General features: G+C 36.0%; 3 protein-coding genes across 4 annotated transcripts; all 3 read right to left on the bottom strand.

The window, feature by feature from the left end:
* Positions 1-287: 287 nt before the first annotated feature.
* Positions 288-6,042, bottom strand: LOC111802383 (uncharacterized). Its single transcript, XM_023686727.2, has 7 exons — positions 5,325-6,042; positions 4,241-4,470; positions 3,179-3,884; positions 2,456-2,786; positions 2,285-2,379; positions 1,897-2,091; positions 288-974 (listed from the first exon to the last, which is right to left on the bottom strand). Exons 1-7 carry the CDS (start codon positions 5,526-5,528, stop codon positions 435-437), a joined length of 2,301 nt encoding a protein of 766 aa, XP_023542495.2. The 5' UTR covers positions 5,529-6,042; the 3' UTR covers positions 288-434.
* A 1,412-nt stretch (positions 6,043-7,454) lies between these two features.
* LOC111802382 (uncharacterized) lies at positions 7,455-12,451 on the bottom strand. Of its 2 annotated transcripts, none has more exons than XM_087127287.1 (7): positions 12,145-12,451; positions 11,791-12,017; positions 9,223-9,440; positions 8,622-8,862; positions 8,334-8,419; positions 8,157-8,248; positions 7,455-8,063 (listed from the first exon to the last, which is right to left on the bottom strand). In XM_087127287.1, exons 2-7 carry the CDS (start codon positions 11,896-11,898, stop codon positions 7,798-7,800), a joined length of 1,011 nt encoding a protein of 336 aa, XP_086983413.1. In that variant the 5' UTR covers positions 11,899-12,017; positions 12,145-12,451; the 3' UTR covers positions 7,455-7,797. The 2 variants fall into 2 exon arrangements, with proteins under 2 accessions (XP_086983413.1, XP_023542494.2); XM_023686726.2 differs by having other exon boundaries at positions 7,455-8,084; positions 12,145-12,449.
* A 5,440-nt stretch (positions 12,452-17,891) lies between these two features.
* On the bottom strand, positions 17,892-22,037 carry LOC111802178 (protein DETOXIFICATION 35). The gene is made up of 7 exons (XM_023686444.2): positions 21,735-22,037; positions 20,162-20,787; positions 20,021-20,077; positions 19,711-19,949; positions 18,362-18,480; positions 18,183-18,269; positions 17,892-18,111 (listed from the first exon to the last, which is right to left on the bottom strand). Exons 1-7 carry the CDS (start codon positions 21,990-21,992, stop codon positions 18,037-18,039), a joined length of 1,461 nt encoding a protein of 486 aa, XP_023542212.2. The 5' UTR covers positions 21,993-22,037; the 3' UTR covers positions 17,892-18,036.
* Between the last annotated feature and the right edge of the window lie 725 nt (positions 22,038-22,762).

Raw genomic sequence — 22,762 nt, 5'->3', positions numbered from 1 at the left:
CCGTTTAAACCGAAAATGAAAAGGAACTGAAGAGAGTTTTCTCTCTGTTAGCTAAACTAGACCTCTCCATTTTAAATCGAGAATAGAAAGAGTGGAGAGAGATTTCTCCCTCTTAGCTAAACTTTATGCACATATATTTTCGTGATGAATCCCTGTCTTCCGTTGAGGGATGAAATAGGAAGCAGGGTCGTGGACGCAAAACAGAGACAGGAAGGTGTCCCTGTCCTCGTCCCCGTCCCCACCTAATGGACATCTCTACTTCCCGACTTTTGGTGTATACTTAAGAATTAGTTCGAACAATGTTCTTTTACAAGTATTACATAAAAAAATCTTTGTTGTGTAAGCTTCTTTTGTGTTGTTCATGACTGAATAATAAGGTGTAATGTAATGTAATGTATGTATGTATCTATACAGAAAAGGGTTGAAAACAAAACTTATGGTCCTCGCATCTTCTCAACAATGTTCTTGCTCTTTTCTTCTATTTTCTCCCCCATCTTCTTCCCTATTTCACGCATTCTTGCTCTTCTTCCTATTCTCCTTGGCTTTGGCTCATCTTCTTCGCCCTCTTTTCTTTCCTGCCCCGAAAAGCTTACAGATCTCGAGGGCGATTCGTTCTCTTGGACGCACTCTCTATCTCGCTCTTTCTCATCGTATTCTAACAAAGGGATTTTCGTTTCGTTTCTGTACAGTGCCTTACTTGATGATGTCTTTGATGCTTGTGGCAAGTCGGAGTGTGGCTGAGACGATTCGATGTTCTTCGGTTTTCTTTGCTCGGTTCCGTGTTGATCGGTGGGGGTGGTTTTATTGGCTTCAGCTCTGTTTTTGGGTTCAACTGGATGGGATCTTTGATTTTCATGGTTAAGCCACATGAATGGTGCAGCATCCCGTGGAACCCAGTCGTCCTTTTCTGCCGTCATGAATGGGAAGTATATACTTTCATAGTTGGGGAGCACTAAAGTATCCCTGATCATTGCCTGCATAATTATAATTGATAACAATGGCAGTAATCAGCAGGAGTTTATGTAATAAAACGGTTTTAAAACATATATGCTTACGAGAGGTTTCTACACGCTTATAAGGAATGTTTCGTTACTCTCTTCAACCGATGTGGGATTTCACAATCCACCCCCTTGGGAGCCCAACGCCCTCGCTGGCACACCAGCCTATGTCTGACTTTGATATCATTTGTAACAGCCCAAGGCCACTACTAGCAGATATTGTCCGCTTTAGCTCGTTACGTATTGTTGTCAACCTCACGGTTTTAAAATGTGTCTGCTAAGGAGAGGTTTCTACGCCTTTATAAGGAATGCTTCGTTCCCCTCTCCTACCGATGTGGGATCTCACAATCCACCTCCCTTGGGGGCCGAACGTCTTCGCTGGCACACCGCTCTGGTGTCTGGTTTTAATACCATTTGTAACAGCCCGAGGCCACCGCTAGCAGATATTGTCCGCTTTAGCCCGTTACGTATCGTCATCAGCCTCACGGTTTTTAAATGTGTTTGCTAGGGAGAGGGTTCTACACCCTTATAAAGAAATGTTTCGTTCCCTCTCCAACCGATGTGGGATCTCACAATTCACCCTCTTTGGGGACCCAACGTCCTCGCTGGCACACCGCTCTGGTGTCTGGCTCTAATATCATTTGTAACAGCCCGAGGCAACTGCTAGCTGATATATCCGCTTTAGCCCATTACGTATCACCATCAACCTCACGGTTTTAAAACGTGTCTGCTAGGGAAAAGTTTCTACACCTTTATAAGAATCTTTCGTTCCCCTCTCCAAGCGATAGTGAGATCTCACACTCAACACCAAAAGTTAACACGTTACCATATCCACCCCATAGTTCTTGTGCTACACTAATGCGTAAGGATCTCAAGTATGGGAAACAGATCTCCATACCTTAAGCCGATTGATCAAGAACTGAGAAACGTGCGTACTCGTTATCTTATGGTCCCCGAACGATGATTCCAAGCGCAACTCCAAATTAGGCATGGATGTAAAACCATACCATAGCTGATCAGAAGGAGGTGGCTTTATATGTAACCGAAGCGTCCCTCGAAGAGCTACAATCTTTACTACCACGGAAATAGGCACCTATAAATTCAAAAACAAAATGAGAAAAATACGATACCCTTAGGGGCGTTTTCCTCTAAGGCTTCTTGTTTATCGGTTACGCATTATTCTTTTAGATTCGAGCCTCATTTTTTACGTCTTTGTATGAAAGCTCGGTTTCTTACAAAAACGATACCCTTTTACTTAATTCTCAAAATGCAGAGATTTTACAAACCTGAGAAACCTGTTTAGCGATCGAATTCATAAGAGATTTCCACCTAGATCCGCTCGAGGATGAGGCCGTGGGATTCTTACCGTTCACTGACCTACCTGCACAACCGAACATCGTATGAAACTTTGAACTACTCGAATAAAAATAGATATTTTCTAATGATTAGTCAGTCACCTTCCTCATGCTGTTCTGTTCCTTCAGAAGTACTGAACTGCTTTCCAAGATAATCTTCTAGAATTAAAGAGACTTCCCCGACATCACTCGAATCGGGTTTCGAGTCTACTGCGGTTTTTTGAAGATCTAATTCATGAACTTCAATTCTCGTCTCGATATCTAAGCAAAAACCCCCGGAGTATTCGAAGTCAACCTCCAGTGCCCATACCTCATTCAGTTCAAAGGGAAGAACCCTGATAGCATTAATATTGGGCGGGAGGCTTCCCGGACGAACTTTGGTGCAAATAACTTCGCCAATGTAGCTCGGAGTCCTCATCTTAGACAACAACCTCTGCCATGACAAACAAAAGTAAACCAAAGAGTTTATTTATTATTTGGGGAAAGCCAAGGGAATTTCAATAGCTCCCTCATTAAACCAACCGAGCTACAGAACAACCGAACGCAAAAAGATACCCTTTTCTTTCCTCGCAAACGGCCTAAAAACGTACAAAACATCTAACTAACCGAAGCGAATAGGTCTCATTTCTCACGCATTGTATCACTCGGTCCCCCAACCGTCCTTGTTCTCTTAAGATTGAATTCCAAATATTCATCGAACAGTAAAAGAAATTAATGAGAGGAGTATTATAAAAGTAATCGACGCAAAACATCGAGATGCTTCTAACAGTACTTCAACTGATTCAACACGTCAAAAAACAAAGCTCTCTTGGGGAAGAAACGAACCTGAACTCGATCATGTAAGGATTTCATTACCCTTTCATTGCTTGTGGCATCAAAAAAAAATCGTGACATGAACAAATTCCAACAAAGCGTTCCATCATCGGTCCAAAGCCTGTCATCGGGATCAGGATCAGAGACAACAGAGGCCTGACCTTGGCTTCCTGAATTTGTTAAGGTTGATGGTGATGCCATAACTTCCTCAGATAAACTTTTAGCACTCGCCACCTTCGGAATTCCTTTTCCTAACCCAGCCGATGATGAAATAAAATCCGGACTCGGATGAAACCTCTCGCTAAACTTTTTCTCTTCACGCAAAGACGACGAAGAACAAGAAGAACAAGAAGAAGAATTTACTTTGTAGTCTATACCAGCCTTCGACGTCTTCTTCGTCAGCTTTTTGAAAAATAGGCGAACCTTCGAAGACGAAGCGTTAGGCTTGATGTCCTTATCTATTGCTTCAACATAGTACCCTGCAGAGGGCTTCATAAATGAAGGATACCCAGTATTTAATGAAGAGATATAACTATGGAACTCTTTCTGCAATTTAGCAAACCCGCGCAGTCTTTCTTTGTCGACACACGACGCTAAACGCAGGGCTTTACACCATGCTTCCTTCTCCCAGGAAGTCTCAAGAAAAATGAAAATTGTTTTACTTTCATTATAAATCACAGAGGTTCTATTTTCCAATTTTAAAGGGAACCTTTTCACCCTGAAATTCCAATAATCACATCAAAACAGATGATTTCTTCAATTCAGCATCTCAAAAAAAAAAAAGCAATTAGTAACAACAAAACAGAAATGTCTTTAACCCAACAAAAAATTTGACCAAGAACATCATCACGTGCTAGAGACTTCACCACTGTTATCGAAACACGAAGCTTATTCTCGAGTGTCCTAATCGAGCAATAAAACCTTGCATTTTCTCTACTCTAAATTTCCCAAATGTGTTCGTGAATATCGTGTGCTTTGTGTGGATTTATGGACATATTACAAGCACTCGACCGAATCAACTTTTTATATCGATTTCGTAAGTATTGAAAACAAGTGAAATAAGAAGAAAATTACCATTTTCGTGAAGGAAGGGCCGACGCCGAAACAGCTTCAATGGTGCAGCCTTTTAATCGAATTGTTTTCTCCTTACCATCCGGTTCCAATATCGTTAACGAATGGTCCTTGATTCTTGCATACTTTTTGCTAGGAGTTACCTCCCAGAAATCCTTCCTTTTCTTTTGTTCTTTAGTCGCTTTCTCTTTGAAATCTTCGACGACGCTCGATTCTAGTATCCAAACAGAACCCTAAGGAATGAATACCACATTTATATTACCAGCCTACTTGATCATATATTTTCCTCTTAAGAATTAGCTAAATCACTGCCATGGATGATATAGTTTCCTCTTAAGAATTAGCTAAAATTGAAGCATTATGGCTATAACTTGGAAGCAATCTTCTAATATCAAAGTTATTCCCATATGTATATTTCAGAGAGCCCAAAACAGAATCCATGCAAGTAAAATAAGCACCAAAATCCAGAATTATAGTAAAATCAATCACCAAAACGAACATTAACAATCCTCCCCTCGAACAAAGTACACAATAGAGCCTTCCTTGAGGTCTATGGAACTCGACTCCTTCTCTGGAGTCATCGAACAAAATACACCATTTATTCAACATTTAAGGATTCTATCGACATAGCTAAGTTAAGAGCATAACTCTGATACCCCCTTAATCTCCTTAATTGAGGCTCGACTCCTTTTCTAGAGTCATTGAACAAAGTACACATGTTCGACATTTGAGGATTCTATTGACATGACTCTGATATCATGTGAGGAATAACGACTCTCCACAATAGTATGATATTGTCAACTTTGGGCATAAACTCTCGTGGCTTTGAGTCATTAGAAGGTCTCATACCAATGGAAATATATTCCTTACTCATAAGCACCAAAACAGAATCTATGCAAGTAAAATAAGCACCAAAATCCAGAATTATAGTAAAATCAATCACCAAAACGAACATTAATCAGTGGAGAAACTATGAAATTTCAATGAAATTTCGACAGGTATGAATTCTGGAGCGAAACAAGAACACAGAAAACCTGAATTTAGAACAACAAACGCTCATTTCCAAGATTAGGGCACCATAAAATACCTGTTTGTGGGAAAGATAATCGAGGGATTGATGGAGATCTGGCTTGGATTGCGCTAACTTGGCATTAACTTTAGCCAAATCCTTCTGAGACCTCTTGCTCAACTTGTTCAAAATGACGAACGCTCCATAAGCCTCCGCTGCAACGGTTGCCACAACCCCAAACACAAATCCAAACGCGAACGTCAGAATCAAGAGCGCCGCCATTTGAATTTGTTCGCAAATTACCAACTCTGAACCATCGAATTACACGAAATCGACACGAAGAACACAGAAGAATCGGTATCGGAATCGGAATCAGGCACTGGATCCGGTTGCGTGGAGCTTAATCCCCAATATATGGAAGTATAAGTAATCGAAACCAACAGATACGGAGTCTTGTAACGCATGAATCCCTTCTTTTTGTTTCATTACTATCCACAAACACACGAACTCAACAATTTTCCTGCAGTTTCATAGACGGTTTAAATGAAGAATTGATCCCAGCGAAGCAATGGCGACGGTTGCGATGGGCCGCCTCTACAGCTCTCATTCTCAAAATCAATGAGAAATTTTGGGTTTACAATTTCCTTCCCAATTAAGGTATTTGTTCATCATTTTCTCAAGAACATTTCTGAGAATTTCTTAATCCAATTCTCAAATTCATTGGAGTTTTTGCAAATTCGAGGTGGCTTTTTGAAGAAATTGGTTCGAATTATTAGAAATTGTGTAATTATGGAATTACCTATTAAACGATTCACAGATAAGTTTCTTAAATTACATGAACATGATTTATGGAATTATTAATTTACTATTTAAAGCCCAAACATATTTTTCTTACAGTTTTCATTTTGATTCTCATGGATAACTCAAATAAGATAAAATGATAAAATAAATAATAAATGAGTTTTATTATGATAATTAAAAAATGTTTAAAAAGCCGATAGTTATTATCTATATTAACAAACTATTCTTCCATCTCGAGAGTGTTTGTGTGTCGGGTTTGGATGTTTAGACTCAACCAATTTATCCAATCTGTAAATTTTTCAACTCACACCGTTCAACCACAAATTTTATGGATTGAGTTGGTTCGGGCCGTTTGGATGGTCTATTCAAATTTAAACTTAATTTGAATATATATTTTGAATAACATAATCGAGAAATTAAATAAAAATAAAAATAAATGTCGTTTATATAATTTTATTGGGAGTAAAAATACATTTTTTTAAATTCATAATAAATTTAAATGAATTCCGTTCAACTTGATCCAGTTTCTTGAAAATTAACGAACCACTCAACCCATAAAGTTTTTTTTTTTTTTTTTTTGAATCTGTCCCATTGAAATAAGTTTATAACTCAACTCGAACCATACAGGTTCGGTTGATTGGATTTTTCTAGTCATCCAATATTTTGAACACCTCTACTTCCTTCTCGGAACTCCAGAGTTAAATATATTTAGGTTTAAGCAATTCTTCAGTAAGTTTCTTAAAATCATGTGAGTCAAAACAAAACATACTAGAAGAATTTGTATTAGTTTGTGGTGATCGTGATCAATCATAGAAAATTTAAAACAAGTCAAGTAGGTAATTCGATCGTATCGTAAAGGAGGTAGAAAAATCTCGTATCGAGACTATTAGGGTTTTGAATCTAGCTTTTAATTCTACCTTGAAAAATACATTTTTTCTCCAAAAGAACTAGAAATAGTTACACCCCTTAGTCCGGTGCTCATGTCACACGACTATCCTAATGGCCCCCGGAACATCGGTTGTTTCAACCGATGTTCCGCTCCTTGCAACCGCTTTTCCCAAACCAAACAAACCAGGGGAGCTGCAAGCCATTACCCAGCCCAACAAACAAGGCTGATACCATTGGTTTGGATGCGCTTTCTCAGTTATTGAATATTGTCTTTGAAGAGATTTTTTTGCCTCAATCCGCCCCGATTCCATCTTCCACCCCGATATATGGCAAACATACCCGGGAGGGCAAACTCTCCGTATGGGGACATCCCTAGGCCGGAAGTGCTTTTTTTTTTTTTCGTCACACTAGCAAACAAAATCGATCATATTTCGTATATCAGAAAAAGGAACGATCTAAGTACGTGTTTTGAGTCTATTAAAAGCTACGAGCCGAGAAGCTTCTCGAGAGCGTGTAACGTACAATAATAGAAACTTGCATTACAAAACAACTTCCAATCAGGCATGTTGTAAAAAGCAGCAGCCTCTAAATGTCAGGGAAGTCCACAACACAACACAACAAAAGGTCCAAAGGAAAGTGGGGGAAAACAAAACACTAAAGCCTTGAACTTAAATACAAAACTCATCCTCAAAGCACAACAATCGTTTGTTCATCATTTTTTTTTTCCGAGTTAAAAACTACAAAAGGATTGTTGTTCTTAATCAATCAAACTCAGTTTTCTAGCTAAATTGTCAAGTGAAGTGCTGTGGGAAGAGACAAGGCATAGTATTCTCATGTTGGTTGCACAAAAGAAGCTCATTATCTACAAGGTTGAGTGAAGGGAAAAGAAGTTGAAGTCGTGGTGATGAACGTTGAGCTGTTTCAACCACGAATCGGCGGTATGATAGAGATCGACCATCCGTTCGTAATCCGATGTCTCTGGCTGCAACCAGAGATCTCCCTGCATTCTGTAAGTGGCTAACCCAAATGGGAAAAGGCAAGAAGAAGAAGAAGAAGAAGAAAAACCGCTCGTTTTGTCGTCGGTTTGGCCTGTGGTTGCGATATTCGAACAAGTACATCCATCTTGCCCTTCATGATCCATGGAGCAATCTGGAATTCATCAAACATTGGACAAAGAATTCTAACATATTCGGAAACGAGTATAGACAGACAATTACGCACCTTGGAAAGATGAAGACAATGTATGATACGTTAGAAAGCATGTCGAGAAGTCCTTGTCGTTTATTTGACTCGGGATATGATAAATAGGATACCTGATTCAAGCCGAACGCAGCAAACAAAATCAATAACCCGAAAGCTTGTGTCGATCGATAGATAGAGGAAGGTGGTGTTGTTTACCAAGAAACAGCCATCCAACTTGCTGGAGAAAGATCCACACTCCTAAGTGTATTTAGAGCTGGATATGTTTGAGTTAGTTCCGTTATCTGAAATGAAAATTTTCGAACATAAGTAAAGAAAATGTTCATAATATCAACAACTATAGAACAGTTAAATTTGAAGTTCAATAGGTTTTGTTTTTCTAGTTCTTAACGACATCGAGTTTTCATCCTCGACGAGAAATGCTCGTCGGAATGTCGAGGTTGAGGATATACTTTTCTTTTATGCAAGCTCAAAAAATAGGCATACCTTGTCCAAAAGAGGCACTCTCCAATAAGGAGAAGACATCTCCATATATTGTAAAGAGAGGTAACCAAGTTTTTCCCTTAACGACCACGATCCGTCCTGGTCGAAGCTCGAATCTTCAGAAACCGCATCCCATGTCCTGCTAGAGTTGTTGCTCAAGGATCTTGACAGGTTATCACTCCAGCTATCGTCACTCCACGAATCACTTTCGCATTCTGCCATGTCGCTATCATATCTTCGGTTTCTATAAAGAGTAATCGAACAAAAATAGATTACATACTATAACAGCGAAGCCCACCACTAGCAGATATGTTCCGTTCAAGTTTTTTAAAACACGTCTATTAGGGAGAGGTTTCAACACCCTTATAAAAAATGTTCCGTTCTCCTCCCCAACCAACGTGAGATCTCATAATACAGTGCAATACAACAGGAGCATATCAAACATTCCCTTTTATTACTTTTTTAAGTATTCTTCCCAATGATTAAACGGAGTCCGAGTTGTATCTCGACCCGTACCAATAAAAAGCCATTAGTCATTGAGAAACAGAGTTTTCAAACATTCCAAGGCAGCAGCAAGCATGAAATGAAAGTAGCTTCAGTATACCTGGGAGGGGCAACAGGCTTGCTTGTGTAGATCTGAATTGCAGACAGATAAGGCACATAGAACTGCATGGCAGTCTCCGAACCGTTCAACTGTATCGGGATACCGGCGCCATATGCACTCCATTCGTTATAGCAATCCCATAGCTCGCCGAGCGTGAAGTACTGAACCGTATCTTTATCAGGTTGTTGCCAATGACTATTGAGATCATGAAGGCAGCTCTATATGAAAAAGAAAAGATGATAGTAAGTTTAGAGAAAGTAAGACAGAAACACTTACAAGCAAGTTCTACCCTACTGGCTGCACAAAAGATCTTCCATGAATTGCATACAACAAAATGAGGCTTAGACAGCACAGCAACCAATGGCTTCAAATTCCCACCCTCTTGATCACTCTTTCGAAACACACGACCTCCTACTCGACCTCCTACTCGACCTCTTACTCTAATGCGATAATAAATCATCGCTAAACCCGAAAAGCTTGACTGAAGTTTCAAATCTCAAGCAAGTTAATAATAAAGTCTAACATTAACGTTCAGTTAAAACGAAAAACACTAATATATGGACTAAAAATGATGTAATTACAACATTATTTAGCATAAGCGTGTTCATAGGTTGGGTCAAGTTGTTGAGGATTACTGGGAGTGAGTCCCACGTTGGTTAATTTAGTGAAAGATCATGGGTTTATATGTGAGGAATACTAATCTCCATTGGCATGAGACCTTTTGGGGTAGCCCAACACAAAGCCACGAGCGCTTATGCTCAAAGTGGACAATATCATACCATTGTGGAGAGTCGTGATTCCTAACATGGTATTAGAACCATGCTCTAAACTTAGTCATGTCAATAGCATCCTCAAATATCGAACAAAGAATTGTGAGCCTCGAAGGTGTAGTCAAAAGTGACTAAAGTGTCAAACAAAGGGTGTACTTTGTTCGAGGGCTCCAGAGAAAGGAGTCGAGCCTCGATTAAGGGGAGGCTATTTGAGAGCTCCATAAGCCTCAGGGGAGGATTGTTGGGAGTGAGTCCCACATTAGTTAATTTACTAGAAGACCATGGGTTATACTAATCTCCATTGGTATGAGGCCTTTCCGGGTAGCCCAAAGCAAAGCTACGAGAGCTTATAATACTCAAAGTGGACAATATCATACTATTGTGGAGAGTCGTGATTCCTAACACAAGTTAGGTAGGAAAATCATTTCATACCTAATTCAATTGTTCGAATATAAATTTTTTAAACTCAAACAAACAATCCTTACTATTAACAATCCAACCGAATGATTATTAATTTAAAATTTTTCGAGTTGGTGCCCTACCCATTCTTTTAACACCTCTAATTTAGCACTTCATGACGAAAAATGATGGCCCACAAGTTCTATCTTTTTGTGATGAATTATCAATCAAATTTAATTTACAAAATATTTTTATTTATGGAAGGAAAAAAGTAGAGGAATATTTCTTTAAAAGCCAATCAATATGACACGTGGGCCCGTCTCTTTAAGCACGTTGCTTAATGGCCACCCTTGTAGGGTCGGCCTAAATATAATTAAAAAAAAATAATTTCATTTGTTTTCTAACCAAATGACAAAAATAGCTAATTTCAAAAATATTATGATAATGAGTTTATAGTTACTACAACAGAAACATAATTCAATAAAAAAAATTATATATTGATTAAAAATAATTATCATAAATTCACTAAATTATAAAAAAAAAATACTCTACTTTATTTAAAAAATACCCCAAAACTTTCAAAAGTTTCAATAATATCCTTAAACTTTCAAAAAAAAAAAAAAAAAATTAACAATTACCGTTAATTTTGGACGAAAACCGTTAATACTTTATTTTAAAAATACTAATTTTCAAAAGTTTCATTAATACCATTTTTTTTATTAAAAAAAATTTCAAAAATACATTTAAACTTTAAAATAAAAAATACCTATTATGAGATGCTAATAGATTCCGTTGATAATGTTGAAGCTACTTTTAAAATTTTAAATTTTTAAAATTCAAGAGTATTATTGAAAATTTTTAAGGTTTAAAAATTTTTAAAATTATTTTTTTTAGCAAAAATATTTTTATTAATTTGGCATTATTATAAATTAGTAGAAGAGGAGATCTGTGTATATATGGTATATTCGGAGAATATTATAGCTATCTTAGTCTTAATGGGCCCAGAAGGACAACGACTCGGCCCATTGCATAATTTACACAAAAAGACAAAAAGGAGAAAAGATGACTCAGCGAGTTGAGGAAATTAGAAATCTATCCGCCACGTTTAGTATTATTCCCGCGGATTCACTCCGACTCTTTTTTTTTTTTTTTTTTTTTTTTTTTTAATCACTCCCTCCAGAAAAAATATAATAAATATAATAAATGTAGTAAATATCTTTATCTATAAAAATGGCAAGAAAATTAATAATTATAACGGTGAATATGGAAAATAAATTATAATGGTGGCGGAAAATGGGAGAATTTTAAATTCTGTAATTAAAATTAAGGTATAATATAACAATAAATTAACAAAATAAACGGAAAAATAAGAAGATTAAGGGTTTTTTTTGCTTTTTACCTGAGGAAGAGTTCGCCAAGGAACGGAAGGAGTAACGCATTGAAGAAACCGCTCCAAATTCGAGGAAGTTTTACGATTGGCGAAACTAAACGACGCCGTTTGAGTCATCGATTTACTCTGATTCTCGCTTCCGATCGGAATTCCGGCTAGGGCTTTTTTTTTCGAAGAATGTGAGTTCCCGGTGGTTAAATACACGGAAGAACGAAGAACTTGATCGGCTAATCCGGCTGATGAAAACAGGAAAAGCGGATTCAGCGGCGGAGTAGAGGAATTGATTACAGAGAATGAGAAGTGGAAGTAAAAGGAAAAAGAAGAAATCAGAGAGAGAAGAAGAAGAAGAAGAAGTAAACGTACTGTTCAGGTTTTAATCAGCAATGAATGAATCCTTCGGCGATTTCTCCCGCAGCAGACTCGGAAATGATGGAGGAAGAGGAAGAGGAAGCCATTAATGGCGACAGAGAAGGACGGAGTGAAGCAAGAAGGCGGATCCGGAGATGAAGAAGACGAGGGATTGAGGATAGGAGAAGAGGTTTTGACTGAGAAATTGGCATCTCAGAGGCACAGATTCATAGCATTATTTTAATCGATTTATTGGGAATTAATTGAAGTAATTGGGCGAAGGAAACTGATTTTTGGCTCTCCAATAAATAAATTGCCCGGAGATAAAGACGAGAGAAATTAAATTAAATTAAAATTAAATAAAAAAGGATATTCTTAAATGAAAATTATATATATATATATATATATATATATATATTTTTTTTTTTAATTTAATAAACAAAAAAATGGATTTATATGGGGAATAATAAATTAAAATGTTTTTATTTTCGCCGCGTGTAGAGGGGACGCAGCGGCATGGTAATGGAACGCACTGCTGAGAATGCTACGGAGGGGTTAGCCAAGCTACACGTTTGCTATCAAAGAGTTCTGTTCATAGGCCACCTTGACACCTCAATTTGTCCTTTCTTTTGAACATAACGATTACAAATGCGGTTACTAGCGAATACAATTATGAGGTTAACGAAGATACATAACGAACCAATGCGGACAATATCTGCTAGTCGTGGGCTTAAACGGTTACAAATGGTATTAGAAAGTCAAGACTAGGTGGTGTACTAGCAAATACGCTGACATCTAAGAGGTGGATTGTGAGATCCATATTAGTTAGAGAGGGGAACGAAACATTTGTTATAAAAGTGTATCAATTATAATTTTGGGCATGAGTGATGATACAGATAAAAGCGTACAGTATCTTTTTTTAATCTGTAAACTTTTTAATAATTGTCTTTTATTAAATTTTAATTATTAATATAACTAGATCGGGCTCTATTTTCTTTATAAAAATTAAATAATTTGAGATCTAAATAAAATTATCTTGAAATAACTGAAATATATATTTATATGCCATATTATTTGCTCATTAATTAGAATAACGGTACTAACTGAAATATATTTTGTATCTAAAAATTGCTATAATATACATTTTCTATAAAATATATATAATAATAGATCATTTCCAGATTCATAAAAGTCTCAATTATATTTTTTCTTAAATAATTTATCACTGATTGATTATTAAATTATTGTCTTTTTTTTTTTTTTTTAATATATTCAGGTTCTAACACCATTGTCTAGGACTTGATGTTGATAGTCTCGACGCCCTTTTGTAATATAATCATGTTACCTACTTGTCGTTTCTGAAAGTGAAAACTATTTGATGATCTCGATATTCTACTGCAACGTGACCGTGTTACCTACTTTTAAGAGCGAAGACTATTCCCACCGACCAATACATATCATTTCAGCTTGTTTTGTCCAGACAAATTCTCAAAAGGTAACCCAGCATAAAATTACTTTAAAATAAATACGCTTAATGCTGGAGTTTTTATGACTGTGTTATCGAAAAACATGTTTTGTCGTTACTCACATGTTCCACAGACACAACGTAAGATTACTTCAAAGGAATTTTTATAATTGAGTTACCGAAAAGAAAAATATATATTGTTGGTATAAGTAATAATTTTAAATATTTTAAATAATTTCGAACATTATTTATTCTCGAAGCACGCCACATGTCAAATATATTTTAATATAACAAAATTTTAAAATATAAATGATTAATTTGAGAATTTGTTATAAAATGGAAACTAAAATATATTAAAACGTGATACGAGGGTAGAATTTAATATTTTGATTTTATCCAAAATCTCGAGGCTATAAAAAAATAAAAAAAATAAATAAGTAAATTAGAAATTTCGAATTTGTTTGGTTCACAAAAATTATATATTATTAAAATAAAAAAGAATCTTTGATTATTCAACACGTTTGCAACCAAAGACTGACATCTTTCTTGTCTTCTTATGCTCATTCTTATTTTATCTCTTCAATTTAAATATTTATTTTTATTTTATACTTTCCATTAAAAAATATTTTTTTGTCCCAATATTTTGACTGAAATAATAATTTATTTGTAACCAATTTAATATTCAAAATTTATCCTATCACAATATAATTTTTATTAAAATAAAATTTTAGAATTCTAGTAGATATAAATTTTATTTTTATATTTATTAAATTAATTAATTTCTAAAATTATATATAAAATTGATATCTTATATATTAAAAAATTATTAAATACAAAGTTTATGACTTTTAAATTTTAGAGACTAAATAAATTTAAATTTGAAAAAACCACGAATTAAATTTATAATTAATTTTTGTATAAAATTATATATTTTTGTAAATGTGCACCGTATTTCCACGTGTGAAATTAGTTGGATCTAAAAATTTTCCTAATTATTTTTTATTATTTATTCTCCAATAACCATTAATTTTTTTAAAACTATTTATAATGTAATTTTTAAAAAATATACTCAATTGTTATAAAATCTTAATTAAACGAAAATAAATAAATATACACATATATATTTTTTAAATTATAAAGTAACTGGATAAGAGCATAGAAAAGGGCATACGTACTTTAGAGAACGAAGCATTTATTCAAAAAATAAAAAATAAAAAGTACGGTTGAGAAAATACACGATCGAATGTATTTTTTATTTCTTTTTGAGATGCGTATCTTAAATAAAAATAAAAATTTCGTTTTAATCTTTTTAGTAAACGCGTTTGACAAACTGTATATACATATATATACATATACATATATATATATATATACATCTACATACATATACATATATATATATAATATGTTTCAAACTTAGAATTTAGTTTTTAATTTTTCTAATTTTTAAAAATTTATGGATGAAAGGACATAAATTTAAAATTTTAAAGTTCTTTAACCACAAAATTAAAGTTTATATCGAAGAATTTTAAAAATTTTTAGAGACTTATTATACACAAATTATAAGTTTATTCATGATTTGCATTCTTTTATGGTGTCCTATATTTCAGGATGTCATCGATCCTTGTTCCTCACACAGACATGCTTATTGAGAATCGACCCATGAATCAACTATACATCGGGACATCCCAACCATCCATCCAAATACTATTGAGCCATGAACTTTCTCACGTCCATGCTCAGTCATTTACAAATATCGTACAGGAGAGCGTTCCATACACTTTCGATTTAAAGATATAAGTGTAATGTTGGTATACTCGTGTCATCTAACACTATCCTTAAAAACCCATTTTGAACGCTGACGTGCAAAACTCTAATTTTGCAACAAATAAATAAATATATAAATATATAAATAAATTTTTTTTATAACTAAATTATATATATTACAAAAACGCATAAAAATAGCGAATAATGCCAATTTTAGTCTCTCTTTACCTAATTTAGTAACGAAAAATTGAGTGGGTGTGTATTTTTAAAATTATTTCCTGAAATAAATAATTTGGCTTTAATTACATTTAAGATTTATTATTGTTATTTATTTTTAATTATTTCCCATTAAATAAATAAATAAATAAAAAAAAGGAGAAAATAAGGAAAATTGATTTAATTAGAATTTACGTAGAGAAGGGAGTTTTCAAAATTAGTAATTTATGGATGGAATTAAAGTATTTAAATTAAATTACCCATTAATTTATTACCAATTTGATGCCAAATATTTTGTCTACATTTTATTTAGCCTAAGGTCTGACCGAGAAAGATGTCTCTACTCTCATCTTTATGTCCATCATATTCCAAGACCGAATGTTATTTTTTAAATTAAAAGTCGGTTTTACCCTTGTACTTATCTATTTAATCGATATTAATTTTGAATTTAATTTATTAATACGTAAAGTTAGGATGAGAGTATAAATTTAAAACATTTATATATATACATATTTTTTAATAATTTTATTCATCCATAATTTAAAACATTGTTAAAGTCCGTTACAAATGTTAAATGTTTTAACATTTTAAAAGTATGGTAAGGTTGTTCGTAACCTATTTTAAAATGTCGGTTTGCAAATTGAAATGAATATAATATATATATATATATATATATATATATATATTTTAAAAGAAAAAAACAACATATATGATTCTAATTTTAAAAAGATAGAAGATAAAATTTATAGGTAAAATAAATTATCAAAAAGGGTAAAAAGTTGAATAGTTTTATCTAATTGAGATTTGGATTCGCCTAATTTAATATTCTTATCCTATTTAAAAGTTTAATTACAGCGGTAAAAAAAGTAATTAAAAAAAGTTGAGTTCCATTAAAAAAAAAAAAAATCTTATTATTATTATTGAAAAACATTAAAAAAATAATTAAATAAAAACGCTTTAACATAAAGTATGTCGGCCCAACCCATTGCGATTTTCTCCCAGGCCCATTTTCGTTATTTAGTTATTTAGTTTTTTTTTTTTTTTTTTTCTTCTTCAAAATATTAAGAATAGCTTCTAAGAAAATATTTGTTTTGGATATTAACGTTATTTTTATTAAACAAAATAAAAAAAAGGAGTTGAACATAAATCTTCCCTCCGTAGTCAAACATCGAGCATCGGTTAGGTTCTTTTTGTCAATTTTCTAATCTTTACTTAGCTTTTCGTTCAATAAATCGGTCGTTGATTGATTTGATCGAATCCTGGACATGCAAGAAACGGGTCCCTTTCAACCCAGCAACTCGTGGAGTTGAACATAAACCCTTCGTAGTCAAGCATCAGTTACGTTCTTTTTGTCAATTTTCTAACCCTTGCTTAACTTCTCGTTCGATAAACCGGTCGTTAGTTGATCTGATCGAATCCTGGACATGCAAGAAACGGGTCTCTTTCAACCAAGCAACTCGTGGAGTTGAACATAAACCCTTCGTAGACAAGCATTGGTTACGTTCTTTTATCAATTTTCTAATCCTTCCTTAACTTCTCGTTCAATAAACTGATCGTTTGTTGTTTTGATCAAATTCTGGACGTGCAAGAAACAGACCCCTTTCAACCAAGCAACTCGTAAAGTTGAACACAAACCTTTTGTAGTCAAACATCAATTAGTTTCTTTTATCAATTTTCTCGCTCGTGCTTAACTTCTCGTTCAATAAATCGATAGTTAGTTGACCAATAAATCGAATCCTCGACATGCAAGAAACGGATCACTATAGAAAAACGCTACATTCTTTATTCATAAATTTTGTAAATATCACAAATTCATAAATTTATTTCATTAAATGAATATTTGAATGATTGTAAAAAAAAAATATATATTGTTAATTGTTTCAATTCTTATCCCCATAAAATTATATTTATATATATAATAATTATTCATTTCCAAAAATATTTTTAGTGAATAATTTTCATTTTTTAATATAATTTAAAAATATAAACCATCCTAATAAATTTAATAATATTTGAGAAGTCAAAATATAATATAATATTTTACAACATAATTTCAAATTTTCAATATTACAGTATGAGAAGGAAAACGTTTACGTGATTACAGTATTTTAGTTCTTTAAATACAGTATTTTCACTTTCGAACTGAAACGAACTTTCCGATCATTGATCACTATTTTGATTCGATTGGAGATTCCACACCAATTCGAGAGAACGCTGAAACATTCCTTATAAAGGTATGAAAACTTCTCCCTAATAGATACGTTTTAAAATCGTGAGACTAACAACGATACGTAACAAGTTAAAACAGACAGTATAGCTCAATGACCGAGTTAACCTAATTCTCAAATTAAAGTCAAAATGATGAAATTTCTCAAACACTTATGGTCAAAGTCAAAATGAAATTAAGAAGGAAAGACATAGAAGATAATGAAAGAAAGTGATGAACAGCTGATCCTCTTCTAGCTTTCAGCTCTATTATCTCTTTGGATGTCTTGTCCGGTCCATTTCTGCATCCTTCCAGAAGTTTCTTCAACCTGCAACCATTATGCTCAACATGTTAGCCATTGATATGCTTTGACTCATGAACTCGTATGCTTTTACTTACTTCTTTCTTCCAGTTGGTTTTGTATAGGACGAGTAGCAGCAGCAACGTTTGCATCGCGATCCCGGCGATCATTCCGCCCCACAGCCCCTATATGAAACGAATCGAGGAAGTTTGAGGTTCAAAGATGTCAACGAAACATAACACGATAACATGATAACACGATACGAGTTTTGAGATACCTTGACTCCGAATTTCGCTACGTAACCTAAGACGATCCCAAGAGGGAGACCAAAAATGTAATAGCAGGCTAAGTTTATGTAAGCCACCAATGCTTGCCATCCTGCTCCTATGGCCACACCTGAAAACAAGGGAAGCCACACACAATTTCAAAGGGTCGTTCAAAAGAATGCCATCGGTAAAAGATGTTGTTCCCTCTGACCCGTTATGTATAACTGTTAGTCTCACGATTTTAAAACGTGTCTAATAGAAAGTGGTTTTCACTCATAATTCACTCCCTTTGGAGGCCCAACGTCCTTGCTGGCACACTGCCTGGTGCCTGACACTAATACCATTTGTAACAGCCCAAGCTCATCGCTAATAGATGTTGGCCGCTTTGGCCGTTATGTATCACTGTCAGCCTCATGGGTTTAAAACGCGTCGATTAGGGAGAGGTTTCTACACCCTTATAAGAAATGTTTCGTTCCCCTCTCCAACTGATGTGGGATCTCACAATCCACCCCCCTCTTAAGGGTGCAATGTTCTTTCTAACACACCCCTTAGTGCCTAGCTATGATACCATTTGTAACAGTCCAAACCCACCATTAACAGATATTGTCCGCTTTGGCCCGTTACGTATCACCGTCAGCCTCAAGGTTTTTAAAATGCGTTTATTTGAGAGAGGTTTCCACACCCTTATAAGAAATGATTCGTTACCCTCTCCAACCGACGTGGGATCTCACAGTTCATCCCTCTTGGGGGTCCAATGTCCTTGTTGGAACACCGCCCGATGCTTGGCTCTGATACCATTTGTAACAACTCAAGCTTACCGCTAACAGATATTCTCCGCTTTGGCCCGTTACGTATCATCATTAGCCTCATGGTTTTAAAATGTGTCTATTCGGAGAGGTTTCAACATTCTTATAATAAATGCTTCGTTCCCCTCTCTAACTAATGTGGGATCTCACAATCCACCCTTCTTGGGGGTCTGACGTCCTAGCTGGCACACCACCCGGTGCTTGGCTCTGATACCATTTGTAACAGCTCAAGCCTACTGTTAACAGAGATTGTCCGCTTTGGCTCGTTATGTATTACCGTCAGCCTCAAGTTTTTAAAACGCGTCTACTAGGGAGAGATTTCTACGCTTTTATAAGAAATGCTTCGTTCCCCTCTTCAACCGATGTAGGATCTTACAATCCACCTCCGTTGGAGGCCCAGCGTTCTTGCTAGCACACCATCCAGTATCTGGCTCTAATACCATTTGTAACAGTCCAATCTCACTTGGTCTATTACGTATCACGTTTTAAAACGCGTCTATTAGAAAGAAATTTCCACATGCTTATAAGAAATTTCACGAGATTTGTAAGTTCACCTGATATGACTGGTTGGACACTATTGAGAACCATGGTTATACCAAGAAGATAAGCCAATTTAGCAACATATTTCTGCACAGCAACACTACTTGTGAAGATGACAGCAAAATGATCCTTGACAAAGAATATCAAGACCATAAAGAGGAGGCCAAGAACGAGAGACTCCGCTATCGTCACGTAAACGGAGTACATCGCTGCACGAGGCCGTCCCTTTCCAAGCTCATTGGAGACTCTAACACTATAAACCAACAACACAAAAACATCAACACAAAGTGCATCTAAACCTTAAAAACTGCAAAATTTCATTACCTCATAGCAACATTAACTCCAATGAAAATGATATTTTCCCATCCATTCAAGTTCATACTGAAAAAAAACCACAAAAGAAGCTTCAAATCACCAAGAACACAGCCACAAATAGATGATATCAAAGAACTAAACCATACATACCAAATGGATAGCGAATCAACAGAAATGACAGCATTTGGAAGGTGACCAGCAAGAACAACAATGCTACTCATGTACCAAATCTCCAAGCAAAACATGATAGCAGATGAAAATGAGAGCTGAACAAAGCCCCACAAATCCTTGAAAGCCAACCAAGAGAAGCCCCTCCAAGCATCACTGCACCAACCAAACACATAAATGACTTGAGCAATGGCAATGCCCCAACCAGAGATGTTCAAGGCCATGCCAGCGCCGGTGGTGCCCCAACCGAGCTGGAAAATGAAGAGCCACAGCATCAAGACATGGACCATAAGGGCACCAAATCCAATCCAAGCCAAGGCCCACACTTTGCTTTGTGCTTGCAGGAACTTTTGGGTTGGGAAAGCCACCACAAAGGAGAAGAGCTGTGGGAGTATGAGCACTGAGAAGCTTCCAGCCAGCTCTGCTACATCGTCTTGTTGCCCCAAAAGCTTCAAAATGGGAGTAGCAAACACATAGACTGGTGTGATTAGCAGTGCACATATCAACATTATCACCCATGATCTCTGCATATATACTCCCAGCATGTGGATTTGTCCTGCCCCAAATGCTTGGCCGCATAGTGTTTCCGTTGCACTTCCCATTCCAAACTGTTCAACAATAATGAAACTTTTTTATAGAGAGGGAGATGTTAGGAATAACGACTCTCTACAATGGTATGATATTGTCTACTTTGAGCATAAGTACTCGTGGCTTTGAGCCCCTAAAAGACGTTATATCAATGAAGATGGTATTCCTTACTTATAAACCTATGATCATTTCCTAAATTAGCCAATGTGGGACTCACTCTCAATAATCCTCCCCTCGTACACTACAGAGCCTTCCTTGAGGCCTCCCCTTAATCGAGGCTCGACTCCTTCTCTGGAGCCCTCGAACAAAGTACACCCTTTGTTCGACATTTGAGGATTCTATTGACATGGCTAAATTAAGGGTATGACTCTGATAACATATTAGAAATAATCATCTCTCCTATGATATTATTCACTTTGAGCCTAAGCTCTCGTGGCTTTGAGTCCCTAAAAGGCCTCATACCAATGAATATGTATCCCTAAATTAGCCAACGTGGAGAGGGACTCCCTCTCAACAATCCTCCTTTCCAATAAAGTACACTACCGAGCCTTCCCTGAAGTCTATGGAACCCTCGAATAGCCTCCCCTTAATCAAGGCTCGACTTCTTCTCTGGAGTCCTCGAACAAAGTATTGAGTATTCTATTGACATGACTAAGTTAAGGGCATGACTTTGATATCCCCATAATCGAGGCTCGACTCCTTCTCTGGAGTCTTCGAACAAAGTACATCATTTGTTCGACATTTGAGGATTCTATTGACATAGCTAAGTTAAGGGCATGACCCTGATATCATGTTAGGAATAACGACTCTCCACAATGATACGACACTGTCCATTTTGAGCATAAGCTCTCATGACCTTGCTTTGAGTTTCTCCAAAAAGCCTCGTACCAATAGACATGTATTCGTGAGAGACCGTGAAACCGAAAGCAAAAAGTGGCAATAACAGAGAGATAGAGAGAGTGCATACCATGAAACCGAAAGCGAAAGTGGCAATAACAGAGATGGCAATGGAAATTCCAGAGAGCTCAAGCTCCCCGAGCTGACCCACAAAAATATTAGTGACAGAGTTGGTTCCATATTGACAAACGATCTGGAAAATCACCGGACCGGAGATCAGCCAAGTCTTCACCGTCTCACTCCACACGATCTTCTTGAACTCCTTAAATGTCCTCGCCGGAGCATAGTCTCCGCCGTTCCCCTCGCCGAGAAGTGGCGCTGCATCCATCTCCGGCGAAACAGGGGCCAGATATTGTTTGTAAGCAAACTAATCGCCGATAGCCGAGGAATATATAAACTATAGATTTCGGGTGAAATGGGTTACTTTTTGAGGTGGAAAGTTACGATTTCAGGCCCACACTCCTTTCCACGAAAGTGGTACATAATTGTATTTGTATAACCACGTGATCCACGACCATTTCTCAAAACTATCATTAAAGCATTATTCTATTACAAATTTGAATGTAATATTAAATGAAAGATAGATGGGAGGGCTATCTAGAACGACGTAACAATGACACTTTTTGAATGATCCCGCGTCGGTTGGATAGGGGAACGAAACATTTCTTATAAGGATGTGAAAACATTTTTCTAACATACGTGTTTTAAAAACGTAAGACTGACGATGATATGTAACGGACTAAAGCGAATAATATTTGTTAACGGTGGGCTTGGGGTCTTTTAAATGGTATCAGAGCCCGACACTAGGTGGTGTGCCAGCGAGGACGTTGGACTCTCAAGAGCGTGGATTGTGAGATCCCATATTGGTTGGAAAAAGAAATTAAACATTTGATATAAGGGTGTGGAAACATTTCCTTGACATACGTGTTTTAAAAATGTAAGACTGACAATGATACGTAATGGGCTAAAGAGAACAATATCTATTAATGGTGAGCTTGAGCTGTTACAAATGGTATTAGAGCCAGATACCGGGCGATGTGTCAATGAGGATGTTGGGCCCCCAAGGGGCGGTGGATTGTGAGATCCCACATCAGTTGG

The sequence above is a fragment of the Cucurbita pepo genome, chromosome 9 (assembly GCF_057944985.1).
Source record: "Cucurbita pepo subsp. pepo isolate OVF chromosome 9, ASM5794498v1, whole genome shotgun sequence".
NCBI classification, from domain to species: Eukaryota; Viridiplantae; Streptophyta; class Magnoliopsida; order Cucurbitales; family Cucurbitaceae; genus Cucurbita; species Cucurbita pepo.
Note: the sequence above shows the minus strand (reverse complement) of the source record. Positions and strands in the feature narration are given on the sequence as shown.